The sequence below is a fragment of the Aplysia californica genome, unplaced genomic scaffold (assembly GCF_000002075.1).
Source record: "Aplysia californica isolate F4 #8 unplaced genomic scaffold, AplCal3.0 scaffold00774, whole genome shotgun sequence".
In the NCBI taxonomy this organism is placed as follows: domain Eukaryota; kingdom Metazoa; phylum Mollusca; class Gastropoda; order Aplysiida; family Aplysiidae; genus Aplysia; species Aplysia californica.
In genome coordinates, this window is record NW_004798044.1 from 212,163 (window position 1) to 237,791 (window position 25,629).

General features: G+C 40.8%; 1 protein-coding gene and 1 non-coding gene across 2 annotated transcripts in view; one reads left to right on the forward strand and one right to left on the reverse strand.

The window, feature by feature from the left end:
- Positions 1-18,895, reverse strand: part of LOC101861849 (ubiquitin carboxyl-terminal hydrolase 28) — a gene marked incomplete in the record, with an annotated part of 39,639 nt that extends 20,744 nt beyond the window's left edge. The window contains 8 exon segments of the mRNA XM_013088597.2: positions 1,731-1,801; positions 4,000-4,143; positions 4,581-4,652; positions 8,073-8,238; positions 9,055-9,130; positions 9,772-9,925; positions 10,370-10,546; positions 18,784-18,895. Of these exon segments, the coding sequence (XP_012944051.2) occupies positions 1,731-1,801; positions 4,000-4,143; positions 4,581-4,652; positions 8,073-8,238; positions 9,055-9,130; positions 9,772-9,925; positions 10,370-10,546; positions 18,784-18,894 (971 nt within the window).
- A 290-nt stretch (positions 18,896-19,185) lies between these two features.
- Positions 19,186-19,257, forward strand: TRNAD-GUC. The gene has a single exon. It is a non-coding gene; the product is annotated as a tRNA-Asp (tRNA).
- Positions 19,258-25,629: the final 6,372 nt, after the last annotated feature.

Here is a 25,629-nt window from a genome sequence, read left to right on the forward strand (position 1 = left end):
AGGCTTCTCAGCTCACCACAAGACCCTCTGTACCATATACAGGGCAATTTGACCGCTGTAAGGTACAGGGAAAAATACCCTGCGTCCCCTTGGTGTTCCTCTCCTGCAGCAGATTAGACCCCAGGCTGTACTGCATGACGACAATGCCGCGCCACATCGCGCATGCATCGTGGGGGACTTCCTGCAGTAGTGAGCTGTCACCTGCATGGACTGACCAGCTTGTAGTCTGGATTTGAACCCAATAGAGAACATTTGGGATCACATTGACTGGTAGATAAGGACAACCACCCTCCTGCACAAAACCTTCAACAACTCTTGGGCTGCCTCGTCCAGGAGTGGCAGAACCTACCGCAACAAGTTCTCCGAAGGCATGTCCTGTCCATGAGTCGACGCTGTGCAGAGTGTTTGATCAAACGGAGTGGCTACATCCACTACTGACAATGTTCATGAAGAACTATATGGCTTTTCAGACTTTTGAAATCCGACCAGTGTGACTTAAACTCATTTTACATGAATTCTCGTTTTTGTTGAAGTCTAAAATTGTACACACTTAATCTAAATAGTCGAAAGCATCTTTTTTAGAAAAAATGAATAAATTCGGTTGCACTGTCCTTCAGTTATCTTTCTTTGAATTTTTGTTCCTTGACTTTTTTGTGCGAGTTTATTTATTTGAACCGACTTTTACCCATTTAGACTTCTGTGCATCAAATGCACACCTCAGTGTCTTGTGGTATGAATCTAGTATGGGATACAATAAAGCTTAGGTGGACAGGTCCCAATGGTTCAGGGGGTACCCGGGCTCAAAGGGTTTGTAACTTTTGAGTAGAGAGAAGTACATCGACACAATAGCGGTCATCCAGTGCTGGGAAAACATACAACAGAAAGAAACAGCAGAAAGGAAAGAAGTAGGACCCACCAGTGGCTTCCACCACCCCCCCCACCCTCAAAGAAATTGAAAGAAAAGAGGTTTCCACACCATCATTCTTTACAAAATAAATGAAATGATTCAATGAGGAAAAAGATGCACATCAAATAATAAAGGTGTGTGTGTGAGTGTGTTTGTGTGTGTGTGTGTGAGAGAGAGAGAGAGAGAGAGAGAGAGAGAGAGAGAGAGAGAGAGAGAGAGAAAGAGAGAGAGAGAGAACAAACAGACATTACAGAAGAAGGACCTGTCAGCGCCATATTCCAACAGCCTGCAAGACATAAGATATTTGACATGCAGCCCAATAGTATTGACAAAGAGAAAGCCTAGATCATGTTTGGTCGAATGAAGCTGCCTCCTAAATGATATAAATTGAATTGAAGCAAGCGTAAAACTTAAAGAATCAATCAAACAAAAAAACCCCCTACATATCAACACCATTATCATAACTATCATTTCTGCTCCCACTTGGAGGGGTGTCCACATAAGCACGTTAGAGTAGGGGTGAACGGATAGACGGGTTTGTTACTCATGGACGTAGTCCCAGCGAGCGAGTAATGGACAGCCATGCAAACAGACTGCAAACCTCAGACATTTTTTTTTGTACCCTCAACAATTTCATTCACTTAAACCACGGGTGAATGGATAGACTCACTAAAAGAACTAGTGTCTCCGACGACCAGAGGTGCAGTGAACAAGCCTTCACAAGCAGACGATTTGTTATAGTCCAGAGTATTTCCAGCAAACCTTTCGTCGCTTGCCAAGGCTAAATATTATCGAGTCCGACCCAACTCTGCAACACACTTACCTGGGGTCGACGGGAACCTTGAAGGCGTCTTCTAGCCAATCCAGTAACTTGTGCTGAAACTCACTCACATCCTGGGGAACAGAGAGAAAAATGTGTTAACACCATGAGTAAGGAGAAATTCAAGCGATCTCTTTTCCAAAGACTGAGGAGAATTTCACATGCCCCCCTTTCAGTTCTGCAAGATTATTAAGAGACAGGGCCTGCCATTTTAACGTCTATCTTGGACACGACAGTCAAGTGAAAGGAGAGGCTTAAAAAAATTTCAATACAACACAAGCTCAGGAGGGTCCGTTTTGGATTCAAACCAGGGTGACCCATATCATAACCCCAGCATAACACCGGTACCTACTGAGCTAATGATAAGTCCTTCATCTCCACTGTTCCTCATGGATGGAAACGACAGTACGAAATTGAAATCTATCTGAGCATCCCTAGACATCTTCGCCTCTGCAATATTCTTCACAGGAATGGACAAACTTATTGTTCATTAATGTGAAAGTGAAAATAATGACAAAGCAGCCGAACCTGATTTAACGACCAACTGTCCAAGACAACTACCTGTACCTGTACAAATGACTTTTAAAGTCAGTTATGAGAGACCATAGTCTTATATTATATTAGCATTGTCCAAAACAATGATCTGTCGACTTTTTTTCTCAACAATGGATGGTTGTCTTCGAAAGGTTCAACTGTAGCTTCAGAAACAAACATTCTTAGCAGATTCAAGCATCATTATTACAATTTTTCAGACAAAAATGTGAATGCAAGAAATGAGAACCATCCAGACAAAAGTACAATAAATTGTTATCATTTTATGATTTTCAGACTATGTCTGGGATCAGGTCACCCCATATGTAACATTACATCAACCCAACAGTCAAACAAATATTTAGCATATGCATGACTATGACGGTGGTGTAATGGTTAGCTTTGTTGCCTCACGCTTAAAATGTGAATTTGATTTCCATGCGAGTCTCCTGGAATGTCGCATCCCTCTCAGCCCAGGCTGGCCCTGACAAGCAGGGTCGAAGCAGCCCTCCATCTAAATGATGTCGATGAGGCTGTAAAACATCTACAATAACGATTTTCTACAGGACAGATGCTAGCGTGTTAAATACAAAACCAATATCCCCTAACATCAAAACAGTAACTGAAACTAGAGAGGTGAGCAGAGTAAGCCTGATTCCCTGTAATGACTCCTCTGTTGACATCCACCCCTTGGTGCTCATATGACCGTATGCAGTTGCAAGTGCTGTAAAACTTCTATTAAATAAAATAAAAGGACACATCCCAGTGACCACACACTTAAATCCAGTGTCACTGACATATGCTTGACATTCTTGTGAGCCTGAACTCACCAACCATTCAGCTACTGGAGCCCCCAGAGAGAGAAAAATGAATGTCAGCATCTTACACAGTGATGACCAGTAACTGTATGGGTCGAATGTCCCTCCAGGACGTTAACAGTCTAGTGGTTAGGCCACCGAACTCCAAATGAGATTGTGGGTTCAAACTTGATTTAAAATTACGCTGAAAAAGGAAATCCCAAAGTAGGTAGGTAATGGTTAGCTTTGTTGCCTCATGCTTAAAATGTGAATTTGATTCCCATGCGAGTCTCCTGGAATGTCGCATCCCTCTCAGCCCAGGCTGGCCCTGACAAGCAGGGTCGAAGCAGCCCTCCATCTAAATGAAGTCGATGAGGCTGTAAAACATCTACAATAACGATTTTCTACAGGACAGATGCTAGCGTGTTAAATACAAAACCAATATCCCCTAACATCAAAACAGTAACTGAAACTAACAATTCTTAAAATTTCTTAACCCAATCTGCTCCAGGTCCGCCGCTGTCTAATCCGCACAAGATGGTTCTGGGCTTGGCAGAAAAGGGGTTAAAACGATTTTTAAAATGATTCGTGATAAAAGAGGAAGACATGGAACTAGAACTGTGGTCTAATCCAATTACTGCATAAGATATCTCATGCCTGGTAGCTATGTGGTTAAAACAATAGAACAAAATTACTCCGACAAATGAGAAAAGAAGGAGTGGGATGAAAAGAAAACAAAAAAAAAAAAAGAAGAAGAAGGAAGGAGCAGAATGGGGGAAAAAAAAACCAAATCAAAAGAAAAGCAAACCCTCTCCCACTGACGCTACAAGAGAAGCTATACCGGCCGACAGATGAACTGAGCAGGACGGCCCAATTTATGACAGATTCCAGACTTCAAGTGTGATGCGATTGAGAAGAAGAAGAAGAAAGACAAACCCTCATACCTGCTGTCCATCGAGGGCGGTGGTGGAGGAGGTCTCCTTCAGGATGTCCACCGCCTTGCTGGGGTCCACGTACTTCCTCTTGGAGGCCAGCAGGAGGCCAAACAGGTGACGCAGCTCCGACACAAACCGCAGGTTGGGACAGAGCTGTAAAGGAAAACATAATATGCCTGAATGAAAGAGGAATTGAGACCTGAAAAGACCGAACCTCATGAAGTGACTTACCATTAAAGAGAAACTCTTGACATTGTAGTATGGGTATGAAAAAGTCAAAAATCTCCTTTTCAAACATTCCTTTCCCATAAGAGTGAGTAAGTTAGAGCCTTGAAAACTTCCTTTACAAAGCAAGCTCAAGAACATCTCATTTGGGATTCAAAACCAGGGTTATCAGCACAATAGCCCAGCATGATACCAACTGAGCTTACTACGCACCCAAAAAAATACAACATGAAGATGAAAAAGAAAACAATTTCAGGATTTGCAACAAGGTTCTTGGCTCTATATGCAGTTAACGTAAAACCCTAATGCATTCAATAAAGTAAATCAAAAAGAAAGAAAAAAAGTCCCATCCAGCAACAACTCACCTCACTTGAAGAAGGACCAGCTTGTTTGAAGTTCAAAATAATCTCTCTGAACTTGGGGAGGTGAAAGAGTGACTGAAAGAAAAAAAAAAATTTTTTTTAAAAGAAAAAAGAAGTCCACTTTATTGACTCTTGTTGGGAAATTTGAGTTACAATGTCATAATACAAATGTAAATAAATACCTAGAAACACACATACACATAAATATACAAATAAGCAAAAGATATTCAAATTAAGTTCTAACTAAAAAATACAGAAAAATTTTTCAAATAAGACACTGCTGGTCATCACCGTACAGCAGTCCTATTTTTGAGCTAAGTTTATAGTGTCTAGCTCAAGGACACATCACCCCACCGGGACGGTGCCACTGACTTGAAGTGTCTTTACGCCATTCCCAAAGGGGGACATTCCTCGCTCATGCACAGTAGAATTGTAAATGAGCCAATTCATCAATGTCACGCTCATAACTGCGCCAGAACTACAACAGGGAACTGCTGCCTTTTCTTTCCTAATCCTTACTATTGTCATTTTTCCTCTACTTTTCTTTTGTATGTTTGTCACACTCTTGTGACTCGCTATTTCCGGGGTGCCTTGAAAGTCGAAACAGACTTTGCGCTGTTGAAGCTAGAGAGGTGAGCAGAGTAAGCCTGATTCCCTGTAATGACTCCTCTGTTGACATCCACCCCTTGGTGCTCATATGACCGTATGCAGTTGCAAGTGCCGTAAAACTTCTATTAAATAAAATAAAAGGACACATCCCAGTGACCACACACTTAAATCCAGTGTCACTGACATATGCTTGACATTCTTGTGAGCCTGAACTCACCAACCATTCGGCTACTGGAGCCCCCAGAGAGAGAAAAATGAATGTCAGCATCTTACACAGTGATGACCAGTAACTGTATGGGTCGAATGTCCCTCCATGACATTCACAGTCTAGTGGTTAGGCCACCGAACTCCAAATGAGATTGTGGGTTCAAACTTGATTTAAAATTACGCTGAAAAAGGAAATCCCAAAGTAGGTAGGTATCTTATTCAGTGTATAATATAAAGCCATTGGTCCACATAATATTAAGCACACTAATTTTACAGAGAGATTTCCGTGAAAACAACAAATTATAAATGACACACACACATAGATAATGTGTTGTAAAAGCAAAATTTCCATAAGCCTCTGGTAGATCTGCCATTATGTACGCAGCTTATTTATCCCAGCTCTCAACAAAGCCAAAGGAAAGCATACGCAAGTCATTCAGTTGGCTCTGATTGATTGCCAGTCAATGTTTTGCACCCACATTGACACAGTTTTCATCCTAGTGGTTAGGCTACCGGACCCGTAAAAATGATCATGAGAATGGGGGTTCCAGGGTGTGAGCCTCAGCTCGGTCCAACGTTGTGTCCTTGGGAAAGGCACTTTACACGAATATCCCATTTGGCTGTCCTTTCTGGGAGGGATGTTAAACTCGGAGGTTTCTCCTCTTAAATAACCTAATGGCGTTGATAGGGGCGTTAAACCTGTACTATTTCATTTTTCGGTTTTCATCAATGATGAAGTATGCTCTCTGTAGGAGAAGTATTGAAGTCAATGTTTTACATCACTTTGACACATCTTTCACCAATTTTAAAGTACATTCTCTGTAGCAGGGGTATTGCTGGCAGACGTCACTAGATGACCTCCTGCCAGTTGAACTCCCTGCACATATTATTATTACTGTCGGCAACATCGTCACGCACGACGATCACTCAGGTTCAAACCTGCGGAAACTTCTAGCAGCAGGCTTGACCATCATTTGTTGCCAGAGACCACTCCAACAAAACAATTGCTTCTTTCCGTCATTCTTAATTTCTGTCTGTACCATGCTTAAATCCCAAAAATCTGAACTGCTAGAAACAAGTATAGACCTCTGGGACCACACAGATTATTTCATTGGTTCTTTTAAAATTATTTTTTAAAAACTCATTCCCTGCCAATCTGCCACTTATCATCGTTTGTTTCATGTCTCACTTGGGCCAGCATACTTTTATTTTCTGTCACCATTTATTTTGAGTTTTATTCACTTTTTCATAATCTTCCTTCAATTTGGTACATAGTGGCATCCAAAAGAAACTTGAAAATGTGATCACCCAATCATTGGGTTATAAGCTTGCACTACCCGCTCATGAAACACATTAATTTAAAGCTGAATAAATTCTGCATCATCTAACACATTAACATTTCATCTTTGTTAAGAGCCGCCCGAGATATGGTTACTCAAAACTGACCTTAAAAAAATCAGGCTTGGCAAAATTGTGCGAAATCAGAGAAACGCAAGAGTGTATGCGGCGTGTATACTGAAGTGCATCAATATTGGTGAAATGGACGTGTATTGAATATCAAATGAAAAGAGAATATTATTGTCTCAGTAATGAAATGACGGATAATTATGTCCAAAATTTAATAGAGTTGATGCCCAACGGGATCATGCACTACACAAAACTAATGGCTCCAAAGCAAAACAACAATGGGCACATTCAATGTTATGTCCAAGTTTTGCATGGTATTTGAGGCTGCTCTATTTTCCGTTTTATTTGAGCCTATCGTGACAAAATATCAAAATAGAATATTGCTTATTGCAATACAAAATTTTCAATTAATAGAATATGTACAGTACGTCCATTATATCAATACTGATACTCCTCAGCACACACACGAAGACAATTTTACGTTTCTTTAATTTCGCACAATTTTGCTGATCCTGATTTTTTAAGGTAAATTTTGAGTGACCATATCTCGAGCGTCTCTTCACATGGATGAAGTATTAATGTGTCAGATGATGCAGAATTTATTTAGCTTTAAATTGGTATGCTGCATGAGTAGGTAATGTGAGGCTTAAACACTGTGATTGGGTGATTACATTTTCCAGTTTCTTTTGGACGCCACTGTATAACAAGAACATATTTGATAAAATAAACAAAATAATAGCCCTCTAAGTGAGCACCCCAATAAGTCTGTGGGCATGGCAAAATTGATCAGACATAGATGTGGAACTGTCCCTGACATGGAAGGAGATTACTCTGTAGAACACTTAACACTGTAAACTTTAAATTGCTAAAAGCATTGCACTTATTCACTGGCACAGGGCAATGAAATGGTTACGGAAAAGTGCTTCTCCAAAAATGGTTGAATACAAATAACCAGAGAAGCAAACTGGATACAAATAAAACAATGTTTAAACCTGAACAATTTGGACTCGTGGAAACATGTGCATGAGGACTTAATTGTTATATTGTCTAGTACATCTTTTATCAAGACTACACTTTTATATAAAGTGCAATATGACATGCACAAATACATTGATATACAAATAAATGTAAAAATGTCTGTAATTGGGCCAAATGCAGACAATTTCAGAAACTTGGATTTCCAGAAACAAATTGATAAAAACACGCACTAATCAGGAAAACTACAGAGAACATCAATCCTTCACCAGGACCGAACTCAAACCCTCCACTCACCTGTATGACTGCACTGAACCAGCAGGTATTGCCCACGTTCTTGAGGCCCACCGGCCAGCCCTCCTGCCGTGTCCTCTCATGCGGGTTGAGTGGGTCGATGAACCATAGCTCTCCGCGTTTCCGCTTAGAGCTACCTTTGCTCTCAGCCAGGCTTGCTTCCAAGACCCTTGAGTCAAATAATTAACATGTTAACACACACACACATATAGAGACAGTAGTTGTTAAAATAGCAATTTTCAATCAGTCAGATACCTAACTGAAATGAATCAACAATGTGTATGAACAGAAACATGTGCACTGGGGAGAGAGAGAAGAGAGATCCTCAAAGGCATAGAAGGAAGAAGAAAGTAAGCAATAATCACAATGACATAGGGCAGGACACATGTAATACATCCTTTAAAACTCAGTTACATACAATTATACTTAGATAATTAATAATATCTCTCAAGCAAACAGAAAAATATGGGTTTTTTTATCCAAAGGAAAACATATCCACCTTATCATCTTTTGTTCAATAATGATAAATAGACAGCAAGCACTAGTATGCCACCAAAACCTACCACAATTTCCTTACCTACTTTAAAAATAAAAAGTCCAAACAGACCAATGGATCTACATAAAGCAGGACAACAAAAAAACCCAGGTGAATATTCAAAGCAAACCGGACAATTTGTTGAGACATTTGTTGAGAATTTCAGAATCCCCTAAGACCAGTTGAAGTTGTCCTGAACAACCATCTAATTGTTGATGAGAAATGTTTGTTGTCTAATAGATGGAATTAACCCCCCCCCCCCAAAAAAAAAACACAAAAAAACCCAACAAAACCCCACCCCTTTCCACACTTTCCCTTTGCCTTTTTCTATGCTGCAATGACACCGTCCAAGATATCCACCTGTCTTACACAATCACTTTTCTCCTCAACAAAGGTTGGCCGTCTCTAGAACTAGGACAATTTCAGCTGTACATGATTGTCTGTGTATACCTGCTGATGTCTTGCTCCTCTCGACTCACTTGGCCTCCCAAGATTCCCTGATTGTCTCTTGTGAGATCAATAAATTCTGCAACAAAGGAGCCAGACAGTGTTAAAGATTTTTTAAATGAATAAACAAACACTGTTCAGGGAAAGCTTAATCAACTCTTTCGTCTTTATTGATACCATCACTATGTTTATCTGGTTTCACTTCCTGTAATGAAACACTGCTCAAAGCTGGTATCATTAACACTTTCCAATTCTTCGGAAACGAGATGAAGCCCACTGAAAAACTATCAGTCACAAACTTGAAATGATAGAATTATAGTCTTTAGCATGTGAACCACTTCCAAAGTTTACTCTCAAAATTGAAAAATGCCAGGTTGAAAGAAAGCATACACCAAACATCTAAACAACTCTGATTGGCTCCACAAGTTTCACACTCCCATCAACCGAATTCAGGTTATTCAAAAGGTGGGATGCTTCAACTCTACAGGCTAGAGCCAACCCACACTGCGAGATACTATATTATACCTCAGCTGGAAGGTGTACGGGTCCTCTATAAAATATCTTGCTTATGTGGGGAATCAATCTCATGTTCTTTGAATGCATGACCACAAGCCTAAGCCTTAGACGATACATTGCAGTGCTCTTTATTTAGATTTGAAGCAGCTTAAATTATTTGATCTGTAAAACAGGAAAGGTGTGAAACAAAAAGTAAATAATTACCTTCTGGTACAGGTCCGGCTAGCTTGGACATAGCAGAGGTGTTACCCGAGGTCGCCTTCTTCTGACCATTATTGGCCGCAGTTTGACCAATTGATGGCCCTGGTAATGCATCCACCTGGTCCACGGGCTTTGTACTTGTCTGGGTGTTGCCATTCTGTAGAGGTTTCACCATTCAAGAAATTAAAGCACTTTGAAATACAGAACCAGAACATGAAGTTCATAATCCACAGTTTGTTTGACAAACACATCAACATGAAAAAAGACCATTTTAAAAGCTGAGAAAAAGCAAGACAGACAAAAAGGAACAAGAGAGAGAAGTTGGACATACCAGTGGAGCTCTCCATTAACACGTCATTTATTGTCAGTGTGTTGAGTCTTCTTACTGCTGTCTTTCAGCCACACCCCTGATTTTCTGGTAGGAAAGATCTACACCTAGCCTTCTCAGACAACGGTGAAAAATCTCGGAGGTCCCGTGTGCAAGTTGCGCATGTTTAAGACCTTTATAACACTTCCGAAAAAAAATATTAAAAAAATACTATTCTCCAATACAAAATGCATTTAGGAACTAAAAAGCAGCTCTGCACTGGGAAAACCTTACTTTTGACTTTGCCACGGCAGACACAGAGTCATCAGCAATGATGGTTGTTACAACATCTTCCACCTTATACGTGCCGTCAGTGCGGATACAAGCCCTAATGGCTTCCTCAATCACATGGTCCGGGGCTCCTGTTACTTCTCGAACTTTGGCATATGTCAGATTCTCATCTCGTGTACGCTGCAAAAATGGCAAAAATAGAATTTATAATTGGGAAAATAAACAATTTTACAAGGATTAATTTTGAACTCAAGCATACATTGCAAGGGTTTGAATGGGTGATGGCAATGAGAAAAATAAATTTTGATGGAAAAAATTATTCACCAAACATGTGAAAGCAAATCAGCAAGGCTATCTAATCATATACAGAGAAAGACATTGACCCACAAATTTCTGAATGCACAGCTTTTTATTTGAAATCAATATTCCAATTTTTGTTAGTTATGATATTTCTACTCTACTGAGTCTGGTTACATCGTTCTGTTGATGCAAGACTGCAAGAATAAATTCACTTGTTTATCGCCACACTGATGCTTTGAAAATGAAAAACTACATGCTTTTGTTTCCTAAATTTTTTCCAATAAAAAGTACTTCTAAATGCTAAGACGAAACAAAACCAAGGCACCCCGTCATTGCCATTATATCCGCGATATGTCCGTAAGGGGTGTGGACTTGTGTTGATATATCGGCGATACATCCAGACAGAGTTTAGAACAGCAACCTAGATAGAAGCAACCTTTGCCTAATGGCAATCAAAGCTAATGTAAAAAAGATACTTTCCTCATATAAATTACCTCCTCTAAAAGCAATCTTTATTACTCTATAAAATGTCTGAAAAAATTATTTTTTTTGACAATTCAAAAGTGAGAACACCCAGACTGGTCCTTAATTTTAGTATGCGTGCATTCCTTCTCTCTTGTTTATCTCCTCACAGCATCTGTTTGGATGAAAATTATACTAAGCTGAGACCAGGAACTCATTTCACACCATGTCACACATCACTTCAAAGTCTCTTCTGGCTGGGGAGGGGGGGTGTCTAGGTCATTGTGCATTATATAACTGCCCCGCTTTTGAGCACTGGCTCACTGACTAAAGCTGAATAGGTTCTCACGTTCTGACAGAACAGCATCACCACATGAAGTGATAAGGAATTGTGTGTGTGTGTGTGTGTGTACGTGTGGGGGAGGTCACAGACTACACGTTTACCCCATCCCTCACTTTTGAAAATGAAGTTAGCAGCACCCCTCTGTCTAACAGCAACCAAGATTTACTTCCCAAGGGGGTTGTTGTTAGGTGGTAGAGCTGGATCCTGCTCGCCAAATCTGAGAGTGGCGATTCGCGATTCAGTCGGCTTCAAAGAATCGCGAGTACGCCAGCGCTAGTGGAACAGTAAGCCTCGGGCTCGTTGTATACATGAAACGAAACAGTGTCATATCAACGCCATTTGGCGAGTCTCACTCTTGTTGTCCTGCCATCCTCTCCGCCCCCACCCTTCGTTGTGCTGCTCTACTGACCTCAATTAGCGAACGAACCCCATAAATTCACACACAGCCCCCCCCTCCTCCCCCCCATGATTCGCTAAAACAATGGCTCTATAAAATTTCTTCTGTCTATTGGTAGGAACCAGTTCATTTTGTTCTAATAGGGGGGTTGGACAATACCACCTTTTGTAAAATAAGGGGAGCTGTGGTAAGTGCTCCGTTCCATGTTCCGTTCTCGTGCTCCCGACATACGAGTTGCACTAGGCCTATAGATTAGATAGAGCTGCAACTAAGCTGCCACAGGGGAGTGAATCAGAAGGAGATATTGTTCCGCATACCACTGAAGTGAATCGCGAATCGCGTTCTGCAGGGAAGAGTGGGATGCACTTCCATTCTCGCGCTCGCAACCCAGCTCTATTAGGTGGACACCACTGTACAGAGTCAGAGTGCACACTGCCAATGGAATTCATTTAAAGATTGAGTCTGGGCTAGCTAGATATATTCCTTCATGGATGGGGCAAAAGCTACTGCACTATTTTAGCTGTCTGACCAAATTAGACTAAATGTATATTTTTGTTTTGTTTTCCAAGGTCATGAGTTCAAATCAGTCATATCATACCATGAGGGAAGGAAAAATCGGGTTGGCACTGACTCAATTTTATTGAATCTGATTGGCAATGTGCACTCACTGGGTTACAATAAAAACCAACATGCTTTGCTGGGAGTTATACTTGGGTTTCATGGTGAAAATGGAACTAGCCACTCTATAAAAGCAGGGGTGTCGGAATAAAATAGTTCTTTGGAGAGACCTATCTGTGTCTGTTTACATGATAGTAGTGCACGTAACACCAGTGAGAACACAGAAGAAGTCACACACACTTAACATTGGTCAGTTAGATTTAGGCATTTGACTAGCCTTCAGTTCTCTTGTACCTCTGTGCTTTTTTTTTTGTTTCCCTTTATCAATTTAACACGAATTATTTTAACGCTAACAGAATCCTTTCTGAACCTTTTCATCGCGTTTACCAGGTAATAGCACTATTATGATTTTTTGCATTTCCCAAGTTACATTTCCTACAAAAAAACCCACAAGGTACACACAGAAAACAATATTATCACCAGCAAAAGTCAAAATGTAAGCCTTTAAGTTATTATAGTTTGTTCACTTTCGTCAGGTAGCGTAAAAAAAATTCCAGCTCATTGAGGAAATTACCAATGGCCACAATATTTTGCATGGCACTTCTGCAGGCCAGCGACCAAACAAAAATATTTTTTTTTTAAATCTTGACCCAGTAAAAAAAAAGTTTTTCTCTTTGGTCCCGATATTAACTCTTTTCCTATTTTCCCTGACCTATTTTTACGCCCCTGCTCCACTGAAGGAAAATGTCGAAACATCCAACTAAACACACACAAACTATATCATACGGCCCATCAAACTGAAGGTTAAAAAAATAATCTATCAGATGATGATGGTACAATATTGGAGATTTATTCCAATTATATTAGTTTGGGATTTCTAAAAGTGATAATGCAATATCGAAGGTGTCATATGAACTTTTCAACTTTGAAAGTTCATAAAAAGTACAACAACAGCATACTTCAAACTTCCCAGGTAGGTTGCCTCAGGTAATTCTAAGAAATGCTGAAAGTATGTATGTGTACGTATTATAGAAGTGAAAATATGAGACAGATATTGAAGTCAGGGGAGCACTTTTCTTTTCATTTTTATGTTGCAAAGAGGACAGAAAAAAGTGCTGAAATGACTGAGATTTTCTTTCATTCCCCTAACGTGGGAGGTCTATTCTATTATTTAAAAAACGCGGATCGGTTGACAATTTCATTTTTTTTCATTACTGGATTGGAATAGACAGCGAACCAATAGAGCCGTTATTTGCGGCTCTCGGTCCGGTAAGGCCATGTCCGCGAGCCGCAAATGCGGTAGGAAAAGTGTTAAAAACTGCTCTTTGGATGCACACACAGGATTATTAACATAAATGACTTCCAGTAGCCTTGCCTCCATATTGTTCATTTTGAGACAGAGACACCTGTGCACACATTTCAGTGTAAACTTGTCGATTTCATCCCCTGGCTGTCTAGACGTCTCCACATGCTCCACGTGAGTAAGAAATACTCACCCTGTCTCTTGAATCGTGCTTCTTAGCAAACACTAAAGAGTGGTGTTTAGGAAAATATGTCAACTTTAAAATGTTTTATGTGTATGCTGTAAATTGTAAATCCCCTATTGTTTTTTTGACCTGCTTTAGGCCTACACGACACCAAAGAAAACGTGTCGGAACCTTAGTTTGCAGTGACTTTTATGAAAGGCCTTTTAGATTCCGTAGGTCGCTTAAGTTTTAGACCAGCATGCAAAGACCCAAAAAGATTAAAGAGAGTGATTTGTTTCTATCCTGTTTTAACCACGTCGTATGGATACTGCGAAAAGGTAATAGGACACAACAGGGAACTAAAATATAGTATTTAGCGTTCGACAGAGTGAACAGAAACATGCTGTGGTCAGAAGAAAGTGAACCAGCTATAAGTACTGACTGCTCAAAAGGGAATGTTCTTTGGAATTTTAAAAGAAACCTTTTCCTCATAAAAATAAAGCTGAGGCTTTTAGGCCTATCTCGGAAATCTCCAGCCCAAGAGTTATGAAATATCAATAGTAACTTTGAGCTTGGGTTAGGGTTGTTAGGGCAGGGGTAAGATTGAAGTTGAAAAATAAGTTTATACAACTACAGTGTTATCGTTGGGGCTGGGGCCCAAAGTGGATAAAATCCCTTTATCTCTACCTCTCTAATGTAACTTACACCAACACGAAATGGTATTTCATAAAATACTGAAACAGAGGAAAGCATGAGAAGGGAATGGAGTAAGGAAACTCATCATACTGAAAATTGGGGTCGGTGAGTACTTGAGTTCGAGAAAGGGAAAAGAGAGGCACAAGCAGATAGCTAGAGAACAACAACTAAACGCAATTGGCTGAAATTTATAGTAACAGCCATCTTGTTTGACATCATTGAGAGATTCCCACTTCGTCAGTCATGGAGGCAATACGATTGCAGCCTTTCTTTGCAACTTGCAGAACTGTTCGGTTCGGTTGTGCAGCACCCTTCTTCCGCTCAGATTAATTCCGATGCTGTACACTAGAGCTGTAACCCTGTAGCAAACCTGCTCGTGCTCGCAAACCCCTTGTCCAAGTCACAAGCCTCAAATCACTAGGACAAATCCTCAAATTAAATTACCAGCATGTTACACTTGAGTCTAGGCCCTAGCCCAAAAACTACTAGAACTAGCCCTTCGAGAAGCCATTTGTGTCGGACCCCCTCATCCTCCCCACACTCTGCTTGCAAGCCGCGAAGCCACGTCATCAGAAAGAGAGAGACACAGAGAGAGAGAGAGAGAGAGAGAGAGAGAGAGAGAGAGAGAGAGAGAGAGAAAGAGAAAGAGAAGAGAGAGAGAGAAAGACCCGTTCACAGCGCTGAAGACAAGTCTCAAATCCCGCTCGCAGCACAGTGCCAGCAAGCCTCTCGTGCCCCCATGACTAGCTTTGTGCCCCATGACTTGCTCGCAGCCAGCAAGCCGCTTGTGCCCCATGACTTGCTTTGCATACCATGACTTGCTTTGCATCCCATGACTTGCTTGTAGCCTGGCAAGCCACTTGTGCTAGCAGCAAGCAGCAAGACCGCTCACAGTGTGAACTCACAACCGTGGAGGAAGGAAGAGGCCTGTGCTTGTTCTGGTGCAAGACGTAGAGAGCCGAAGCTATCTTAAACTTCCTGCCCTTGATCAGCTGAGCGAGTGGATGTAATGAGAAGAAGCGTAGTATTGACTAGTATAATATAAGTAGACTTAGATTATATCTCAGAATGGAAAACTCCAAGGGTCGTTGTGATTGGCTTTTGCATCGTATGTATGTCGCCTATTTTGTACATAAGTATATTTTATACTCCCAATGACATAATATAGAACATTTAGGAGACCGGTTAGGCCTACTTCAACCTAATGTCAGGGCCAACCTGGTCTGAGAGGGAACAACGCCCGGGCAAAAAGACGGAGGTTCTCAGTAAAAATTTCTCCCCATACTGGAATCAAATTGAGGTCTTTTGCCGCATGCCACGACGAAGCGCTTAACATGTACACATTTTTTAAAAAAACGGCCTTTGTATCATAAGAATAGCCGATCCATTATTCATTTTTAAGTGCATAGAATAGAGCTTTTTTTTACAACCCGACTATGAAAACCCCCAAAAACCTTGCACTTTTGGTGAAAGCCTCTCAACACAAATGACCAGAAGCTTCTGTAATATGTACTGAGCCCACAGCCACGAGAGTTCGCAACGTCATGACATAGTACAGCAAGCCTGTCAGCGAGTCACAACTCACCAGAAGTTGCCCCCGTTAGCGAGCGGCAGACAAAGTAAAGCAGAAGCCTGCTCGCAAGCCTCTGGCGCAAGCCGTCCGCTGCTCGCAAGCCTTCGATTAATCGAGCAGACTCTAGCTCTACGTAAACTGAGAAGAATAAGACTAAGAGTAGGCCTACGTATGAAAGCAAGTTCAAACAAAGTTCAATGACGCAGTGCAAATGATCAACCATTTCGATCCGGATCTTTTCTTTAAAAAGTTTTGTAAGCACAAAAAATTAAGCACTTACAAGAGATTGGACTCAAGGACGCTGATCTGCAAATGGAGTAGATCTAATTCGAGATTGCAAGGTTTGCAATGGATACTGTGAGGTCCAAAAGCAGTCAGTATACTGGGGGAACCACTAGGAAAGACTCAAGCGGGAAGCTTGGAAACTGCCACAGCAAACCGTGCGCTACGCAAAATCATCACTATTTTAAAAGAATCCCAATCAGATGATGCAACGGGCATCCCCCTTGCGAGGTCAAACAAGATGGCTGTTACTATAAATACTGGCCAATGGTGTTTAGTTGTCGTTCTCTAGCTATCCGCTTGTAACAGAGGCAGACAAGTGACAAGTTTAAAAAAAATGCTGAGACACCTGCGAGCTGGTTCAGTGCGCTGTATCCATTCAGAGACGTCTCCAACGGAAATACCAATCAAAATGCTTGGAGATGTCTCCAACGGAAATAGACCAATCAAAATGCTTTGTGCCTCTAGACCAAGTAAAAAAATCTGGGGGGTTACAGCCTTTTAACCCATAATTTGATATTTTGCTGTTAACAAATTTTCTTGAAAATGATTGATTTGCGCATTTTTAGTGGCTAGAATCTATCTATATTGTGATTTGCAGCAAATAATACGCAGTTGGCCCCCCAAAGCAGTGCATCCGTGTGCGGGAGAGTAGAATCTATGTCTCTGAATAGTTCCTGGGTGCTCGCCAGAGACAAGAGGACATGACCACCATATTAAAAAGGAGAAGATGGAAATGGATTGGGCATGTTCTGAGAAGAGAACCAGACTCTATTGTGAAGACTGCCCTCCGTCCACTGGACACCTGAAGGACATCGAAAGTGGGGCAGACCCAAAGTGACCTGGAGACGAACAGTAGAGTCTGAAATGAAGTCCTGGAAACATTCGTGGGGGACATTGATCAAGATGGCCCAAAACAGACTGAGCCGGAGATCCTTTGTTGCTGCCCTAAACGCCAGATGGTGTAACAACGGGTAATAAAAGTAAATAAGTAAGTAAGCTCGCCAGAGACGTGTCCGAATATTATAATCATTATCTTCTGCCGGTTCAGTGCGACCACCACAGGCGATTAAACGTAGAAAGACGCAAACTATTTTTAGGTAAGGCGCCGATCTTGTTTGACGTCAGACCAGGATACCCCATCGATCACGTGACTACATCTAAGTATAGCCAACCGCATGGCACCAAAGATGGCAGTGTCTATGTTATAACGCTTAATCTACACCGCGCTATTGGAAGTTCTGATGGCCGAATAGACAGCGCGTCTGTGTTAGAAGTCATGCAATGATTTTAGGAGCGGTTCGATTCCGGTCCCGGGCTATTTTTTTTTTTTTTAAATCTTAAAAAAAAAAAATCTCTTTTCCTCCTCCCGACTGACCAACAGTCCCATAAATTATAATTTGTAGAGCTGCTTTGAAGTTTTTTTTGGTTTTTTAAAATGTATATTAGTGATGAAGAATGCAGGAGAGGGGAGGGGGGTAAATCTAGATATCTAATCCTCCAGCGTCTTTACTACAATTTTCGTACATTTCCATCTTAGGTGCCATGCGGTTGGCTATACTTAGATCTAGATCTAGATATAGTCACGTGATCGGAGGGGAATCCTGGACTGACGTCAAACAAGATGGGCACCGTACCTAAAAATAGTTTGCGTCTTTCTACGTTTAATCGCATGTGCGACCAACACTTCCAAAACTGAATGAACCTGAATTGAATGGCCTCCAATTTAAAATTATTAGGCTGGCCATCCTGTATGTCATGTAAGACTGGATCAAGGCTAGATTAATCAAGATAGCTGATCACGATTTAGAATAGAATTGAGCTCACTCAGAACGACGGTTGGCAGTGTTTCCAGCAGCCAGCCATGACAAAGTAGAAGACGACTGGTGAGTAACATGACAGTGACAGGCACTTCTTTCAATCAGAATGATCTCAAATAGTGACCAAACTATCATGACTTCTGTTCAAAACCCCTGAAGCTATGCCTCACCTGCAGAGATCATGATAAAGTAAAAGGGGCTAGATCTAGATCTAGATTCTAGATATTCAGATCTAGAATCGAGATTATAATCTAAATTTAGGCAGAGTAAAGAATCGTGTTCAAGAATGAGCAGAGCAGAGGAGAGTGGTGCGATGGATGAGATTCCAGAAATCACCGGTAGACCCTGACAGCAGTAGCTAATCTAATAAAATAGGCTCCAAGGAAACAAAAAAGACAAAGGAACAATTTGCAACAGTCACTACAATCTCAAACCAATCTGCAACGAATTGGACACTAACCTGCCCTGTTCTGACTGGTAAAGGAGACTGCTCCACAGTCATCGCTATAACCATCCACAAAGTTACCGTACGAAGATGGCGGCCATCAAAACATGATGATACCGTTTTCATACGTAATGGTGACGACGTAAAGGGGATTTCCCAGTTTCCCTGTAGTATTACGGATAGATGGTGGATACAAAAATACACTTTCTATTGAAATGTACATTTTTGAATTCTATAAGTAACAGTATGTGAATAAATAAATATATATAATGTAATAATTATCAAATGTATGAAAAGTTGCGGAGGGAGGAAATTGATTTATGGCACGGAAGTATACATTCTATTTTTAAACGAGAGTACCGGAAGCTTGTTCAGAGACTCATGATTATTATCAATAATTTCCCACAAATTTCTGTGTCCTCGGTAGTATAGTGGTAAGTATCCCCGCCTGTCACGCGGGAGACCGGGGTTCGATTCCCCGCCGGGGAGGTACATTTTTTTCAAAATTAGTAAATCTTTGTTTTAACTTTTTTTTCCTCTGACTTATGCTGTGCAAAGTGCAGCGAAATGACTCGTGCCGAAGCAGACGCGGTCTCAACACCGGATAAAAAGTCGCGCGCTTATATATATGACCTTATGCATTTGGGGCGCCGTAAAACCCCATACTAAAAACAGGACAAAAAGTACACTGAGATCAATGGCTGTTATGTTGAAAAGAAAACACGTGTCTTCTCTGTAGATCTAGGCATGTACAACATTCCGTGTCTGTGTGCTGCTGTAGCCTTTGTTTTGTTTTTGTAAAGTGTTTTACGGCGCTCGCAACTGCATAAAGGTCATATGAGCGCGCGGGACACACCTCCTAATATTTTCAGTTGGTAGGAAATTTTGAATTTTGCCCAGGTGGCGGCCGAAGCCTTCTCTTAATCGATTTTAGACCACCAAGGGATCTTTAACGTGCGCAACTTGCACACGGGACCTCCGAGATTTTTCGCCCTTGTCCGAGAAGGCTAGGTGTAGATCTTTCCTACCAGAAGATCAGGGGTGTGACTGAAAGACAGCAGTAAGAAGAAGCGAAGGAGTAGCAGTAGAAAGGCTGCAGAAAGAATCAGGAGCCCAGAGGAAGAGGCAAAGGAGGTGAGAGGGTGGGGGCAGGAAGAGGAGACGAAAGCAGACGACAGAACATTGAGGTGAAAGTAGACAAATTTAGAGAAGAACATTTTTTGGTCGCTACCCGGATTCGAACCCGGGACCTGAATGAGAGGCCAACACCTCAACCTCTAGGCCACGAAAGCCCCATTGCTGTAGCCTTTAAAAGAATAAAATAAATATAAATAAATGAATCTTACGTTACTTTTATCTGCCGTTTTTATATCCCGTTTCGGGTGTCGCGGGAAGAAAGAGACGTCTTTATGTCGCCAGCCAGAGAGCTTGGGTCAGGGGGATGCCGTGGGTGGTTAATGTTTCCCTAACCCCATCTATCCAGGTCTTTCTCGGTCGCCCTCTCGACTTGTCGCCATCGAATTTTTAGATGTAGGCACGTTGATCTGGGTGGTGTGTTGATAATCGTAGGAGATCATATCCGAACCATTTTATTCCTTGGTGTTGTATGTGATGCATGACACCATTTGTGCCCACCATTTCTAGGATTACTGTGTTTCTAAGTTGGTCTCGCCTGGTTTTGTTTACTGCTTTTTTAAGGCATCGCATTTCACATGTTTTAATTCTTTGCTCTAATGTCTTGTTCGTGGCCCATGTTTGGCATTGATAAGTGAGTGTTGGGATATGGTGTTGATCATTTTGAGTTTTGTTGTCATGGGGATGTTAGGATGTTTCAGTAGTGGAGTAAGCTGTCAACTACATTATTGGTCTTTTGTACTCGTGTTTCAGTTTCTCTGTTCAGTCGCCCATCCTCTGTGAATATACTTCCGGGTACTTAAATTCTTGGACCTCTCTGAGACTGTTGTTGATGTATATCCTGAGTGGTTGTGGCTTTCTGCTTACTTTCATAGTCTCTGTTTCGTTGATGTTGATGTTCATGTCGTAGTTGTTACATTCTTCGTTTATTCTATTAATCTAGTGGTGTGGTGTTGGAGACTTCGTTCATCTTTGTGTGCCAGGCTTTGGTCATGAACCAAGAGTAATTCATTTAGGGCGTCTGGCTGTGTTGGCCTCTTTTGTAATATCTATCCATATATTATATATACATGTAATATATGTTAATGTATATGATAAATAGTAGTGGTGATAGGACACAACCTTGTCTTAACACCCCCCCCCCCCCAGTGCCACTGACTGAAGTGTCTTAGGCCATTCCCAAAGGGGAGACAGCGTTCATGCTCAGTAGAATTGTAAATGGGCTGACTCATCAATGTTTCGCTCATAACTGTGCCTGATCTACAACAGGGAACTACTGCTTTTTCTTTCCTAATCCTTACTATTGTCATTTTTCCTATACTTCTTTTGTATATTTGTCACGCTCTTGACATAATATTTCCGGGGTGCCTTGATAGTCGAAGCAGACTTTGTGCTGTTGAAGCTAGAGATGTGAGCAGAGTAAGTCTGATTCCCTGTAAGGATTTCTCTGTTGACATCCACCCCTTGGCGCTCATATGACCTTATTATGCAGTTGCGAACGCCGAAAAACCCATACTTAAAAAACCCAACAACCTTGTCTTACTCTGGATGTTATCTCGAACCATTCTGTGAGTCCCTGTGACGTTCTTACGGTACTTATGCTGTTCTCGTAAATGGCAAGGATGTTATCTGGAAGTTGGCCTCTTACAGTGTAGTTGTCGAGTTCTTTCCACAGCTTGTTTCTGTTCACTCTGTCGAACGCTAAATACTATATTTTAGTTCCCTGTTGTGTTCTATTACCTTTTCGCCGTATCCATACGGCGTGGTGAACTCTGTGCCACCACTTTCCAAAGAGGAAAATAAATAATCTTCGAAAAAAAAGTATTTAAAAAAGTAAATAAATAAATAAATAAATAAATAAATAAATAAATAAATAAATAACATTTGAAATTTATTTGCGAAGCAACAGCAACGAGCATCAACGGTTTTTGGGGAGTGTCAGATAGAGTCATCGTGGCTAAATTAGAGGGAAAACCTTTTGACATAGGTGTCATCCAAATATATGCACCAACATCAGAGCACGACAACGAGGAAATTGAGACTTTTTATGAAGACCTTGATAAGGCAATGAAACAGTTAAAACCACAAGATGTAAAGGTAGTCATGGGAGACTTTAATGCCAAAGTAGGAAGTACACGTATAGAAGATATAGTTGGGCCATGGGGACTGGGTAAAGAGAATGAACGCGGGGAACGACTGGTAGAATGGTGCAGAGAAAATAAGTTTATGATATCAAACACCTGGTATGAAAATCACCCAAGAAGACGATACACTTGGAAGAGTCCTGGCGATAGAAGTAGAAATCAAATAGACTTCATACTTATTCAGAAACGTTTTAGAAACACAATAAAATCATCTAAATCACTGCCAGGAGCAGACTGTGATAATGACCATGTACCAGTCATGTGTAAAATGCGGATAAGACTAAAGAAACTCAAAAAGTCAAAATATCAACCTAAATTTGACATAGGTCTTTTAAAGACAAATCAAGAAATGAAAGAACGTTTCTCCATAGATGTAAGAAATAAATTTCAGGCTTTGGAATACATTACTAAATTGGAAGAGCTATGGAGGAAAATGAAAGACTCAAAAATGGAAGCTGTGGAAGAAATTATCCCCCCCCCCCCCCCGAAAGCTAAAAAAGCTTTTAAAAAATGGATGACCCAAGACATTAAAACTAATGGAAGAGAGAAGAAAGGTAAAATCAAATGTGGAAAAGTACATCTTAAACTGGGAAATAAAGAAGAAATGCAACGAAGCAAAAGAAACATGAATAAATGGTCAGTGTCAACAAATAGAGAAGAACCAAAACAAAGACAGCAAATACATGCATTCCAAAATCAAAGAAGTAAGTGGGATAAAAGGATGCTCAAATACAGGATGCAAAAGATCAAAGGGAGGGGATATTCTAATGGACAACGGGGATGTCATAAAAAGATGGTCAGAATACATAGAAGAACTTTTCCAAGATAATAGAGGAGAAAAACCGGTAAAAAAGAATGAAATAAATGGACCACCTATACTGAAAGCAGAAGTACAAGCTGCCATTAAGAAAATGAAACAAGGAAAAGCCACAGGACCAGATAATATTCTAGTTGAAGTGATTGTCGCGCTTGAAGAACTAGGCACTGAAATAACAACAAAGCTCCTAAATGCTATTTATGACAGCGGTGAGATCCCAGAAGATAAGATGAAGTCAGTTTTTATAGCTTTACCTAAAACACTAGGTGCCACTGAGTGTGATATGCATAGAACAAATAGCCTTATGAGTCATTTTACAAAAATATTGCTGCGAGTAATAAAAGGAAGATTGAGAAAAAGTGTAAGACCAGAGATATCTAAAATGCAATTCGGCTTTGTTCCTGACAAGGGCACCAGAAATGCTTTATTCACCTTAACAAGATTAATGGAAAGATGTATTGAAGCACAGAAAGATCTGTATTTATGCTTCATAGATTATTCAAAGGCGTTCGATAAAGTTAGACATGATGAGCTATTTAAAATACTGGAAAAGCTAGACATAGATGGAAAAGATCTAAGAATTATCAGAAATTATTTGTACTGGGACCATTTAAAAAGCTGCCGTACAAATTAATGGAGAATACAGTGAATATATATATATATATATACAGATTAGGCGAGGGGTGAGGCAAGGATGTGTTATGTCACCAGACCTCTTTAACATAAACAGTGAAACAATCCTTAGAAACATAGAAGAACGTCCTTTTAGTTTTAGTTTTAGTAGAGGTTTTACGGCGCTCGCAACTGCGTAAGGTCATATGTGCACCAGAAGATTAGAGGTGTTACAAGAGAGTAATAAACATAAAAAAAGAAGAAGGGGAGATAAGGACGATAGATGTTCGATAGGAAAGAAGGCACAAACCACACCAGAGCACCGGCCAACCACCCACGAAGAATGTCCAGGCCTCAGAGTAAATGGAGAAAATATTAATAACATCAGGTATGAAGATGACACAGTTTTAATAGCAGGCTCCGAAAAGGACCTCCAATTGCTTCTAGATACTGTTGTAACAGAAAATGAACGTAAAGGATAATTGATGAATGTAAAGAAAACAGAATGCATGGTAATATCCAAAAAGCAGCAAATCTTAGGTGTAATCTCATTAGCAAAGGTGAAAAGATCAAACAAGTCCAACAGTTTAAATATCTAGGATATATGATAACACCTGATTCCAAATGTTCCACAGAAATAAAAAGGAGAACTACAATGGCTAAGGCTGGTTTCAATAAAATGATTCAAATCCTGAAAAATAGAAACATCTCAGTGAACACCAAAATGAAAGTCCTGAAATGCTATGTTTGGTCAACCTTTCTATATGGCTGTGAATGCTGGACAATCACTAAAGACAGTGAAAATAAAATAGAAGAAACAGAAATGTGGTTTCTTAGGAGACTGCTAAGAGTATCGTGGAAAGAAAAGAAATCAAACGAGGCAGAGCTTGATGAAGCCCATGTGGGACGCTCAATGTTAAAAACAATCAGGAAACGACAAATGCAGTTTTTGAGACACCTGAATAGACATAAGGGTCTTGAACATCTAGCTCTCACTGGCAAAATTGAGGGCAAGCGAGGCAGGGGTAGGCCCAGAACAACATACTTAGGGAACCTGAACAAATGAGTAACAGGGAAAGATCAGGGAAACGTAGCTTTTTTTTTTTTTTAGAGCATTCGAGCAAAGGAATAAATGGAAAACCATGATCGCCTACAATGTATTTCTGGAACAGATCTTGTAAACACTGCGGTGTGCATTGATGCAGCCGGAGACCGTAAGATGCAGCAACCGGTGCGTCTTTATGTAGATAGGGTCTTTGAACCCGTACTGCATCACCAGAGCCCCCCCCCCCCCCCCCCCCAAATCTACTAATATAAAAATGAGAAAAAGAATTTTTAAAAAGAGTTAAATTATCGGAAAATTCCCTAGAACTTTTAATACACCAACTCTCACTCTCACCACGTAGATCTACAATGTGTATTGTTCTCTTCCGACGGAAGAGACTAAAAGATCTACCTGAACTGGTCTTTTCCAAAATGAAGAACTTAGCCTAGGCCTATGACTAGATCTAGATCTAGATTCTAGGAATCCTAGATTCTAAATCTAGCTTTTCATGTAGCGAAATATAAAAACTTGCATGGTCGCTGGCTTTATATCCACAATTTGAGTAGAAACATTGCAAGTGTAAATCAAACCTTTTAAAGATGACCGTAAGTGAAGACAGGGCGGTGCAACTGACCGAAGTTTCTTCAAGCCATTTTCAGAATGTGTGTGTGTGTGTGTGTGTGTGTGTGTGTGTGTGTGTGTGTGTGTGTGTGCGCGCGTGCGCGCGCACGCGCTGCTGAGATGTAACACTCATTAATTACAGGAAACCACATTTGCAGCAACTTTTTCTTCAGATGAAAATCAATTAGAGAAATTTCAAGATGACACAGGGCAATATCGCTTTCATAAGTATGTTCATCTTTTTTGGCTGTCAGGGCCAACCACTGACTACAGCATCCCCATCGCGTACAGTTTAAAGTGTGTGTGTGTGTGTGTGTGTGTGTGTGTGTGTGTGTGTGTGTGCGCGCGCGTGCGTGTGTGTGTGCGTGTGTGAGTGTATGTGTGTGTGTGTGTGTGTGCGTGTGTGTGAGTGTGTGTGTGTGTGTGTGTGTGTGTGTGTGTGTGAGTGTGTGTGTGAGTGTGTGAGTGTGTGAGTGTGTGTGAGCTCG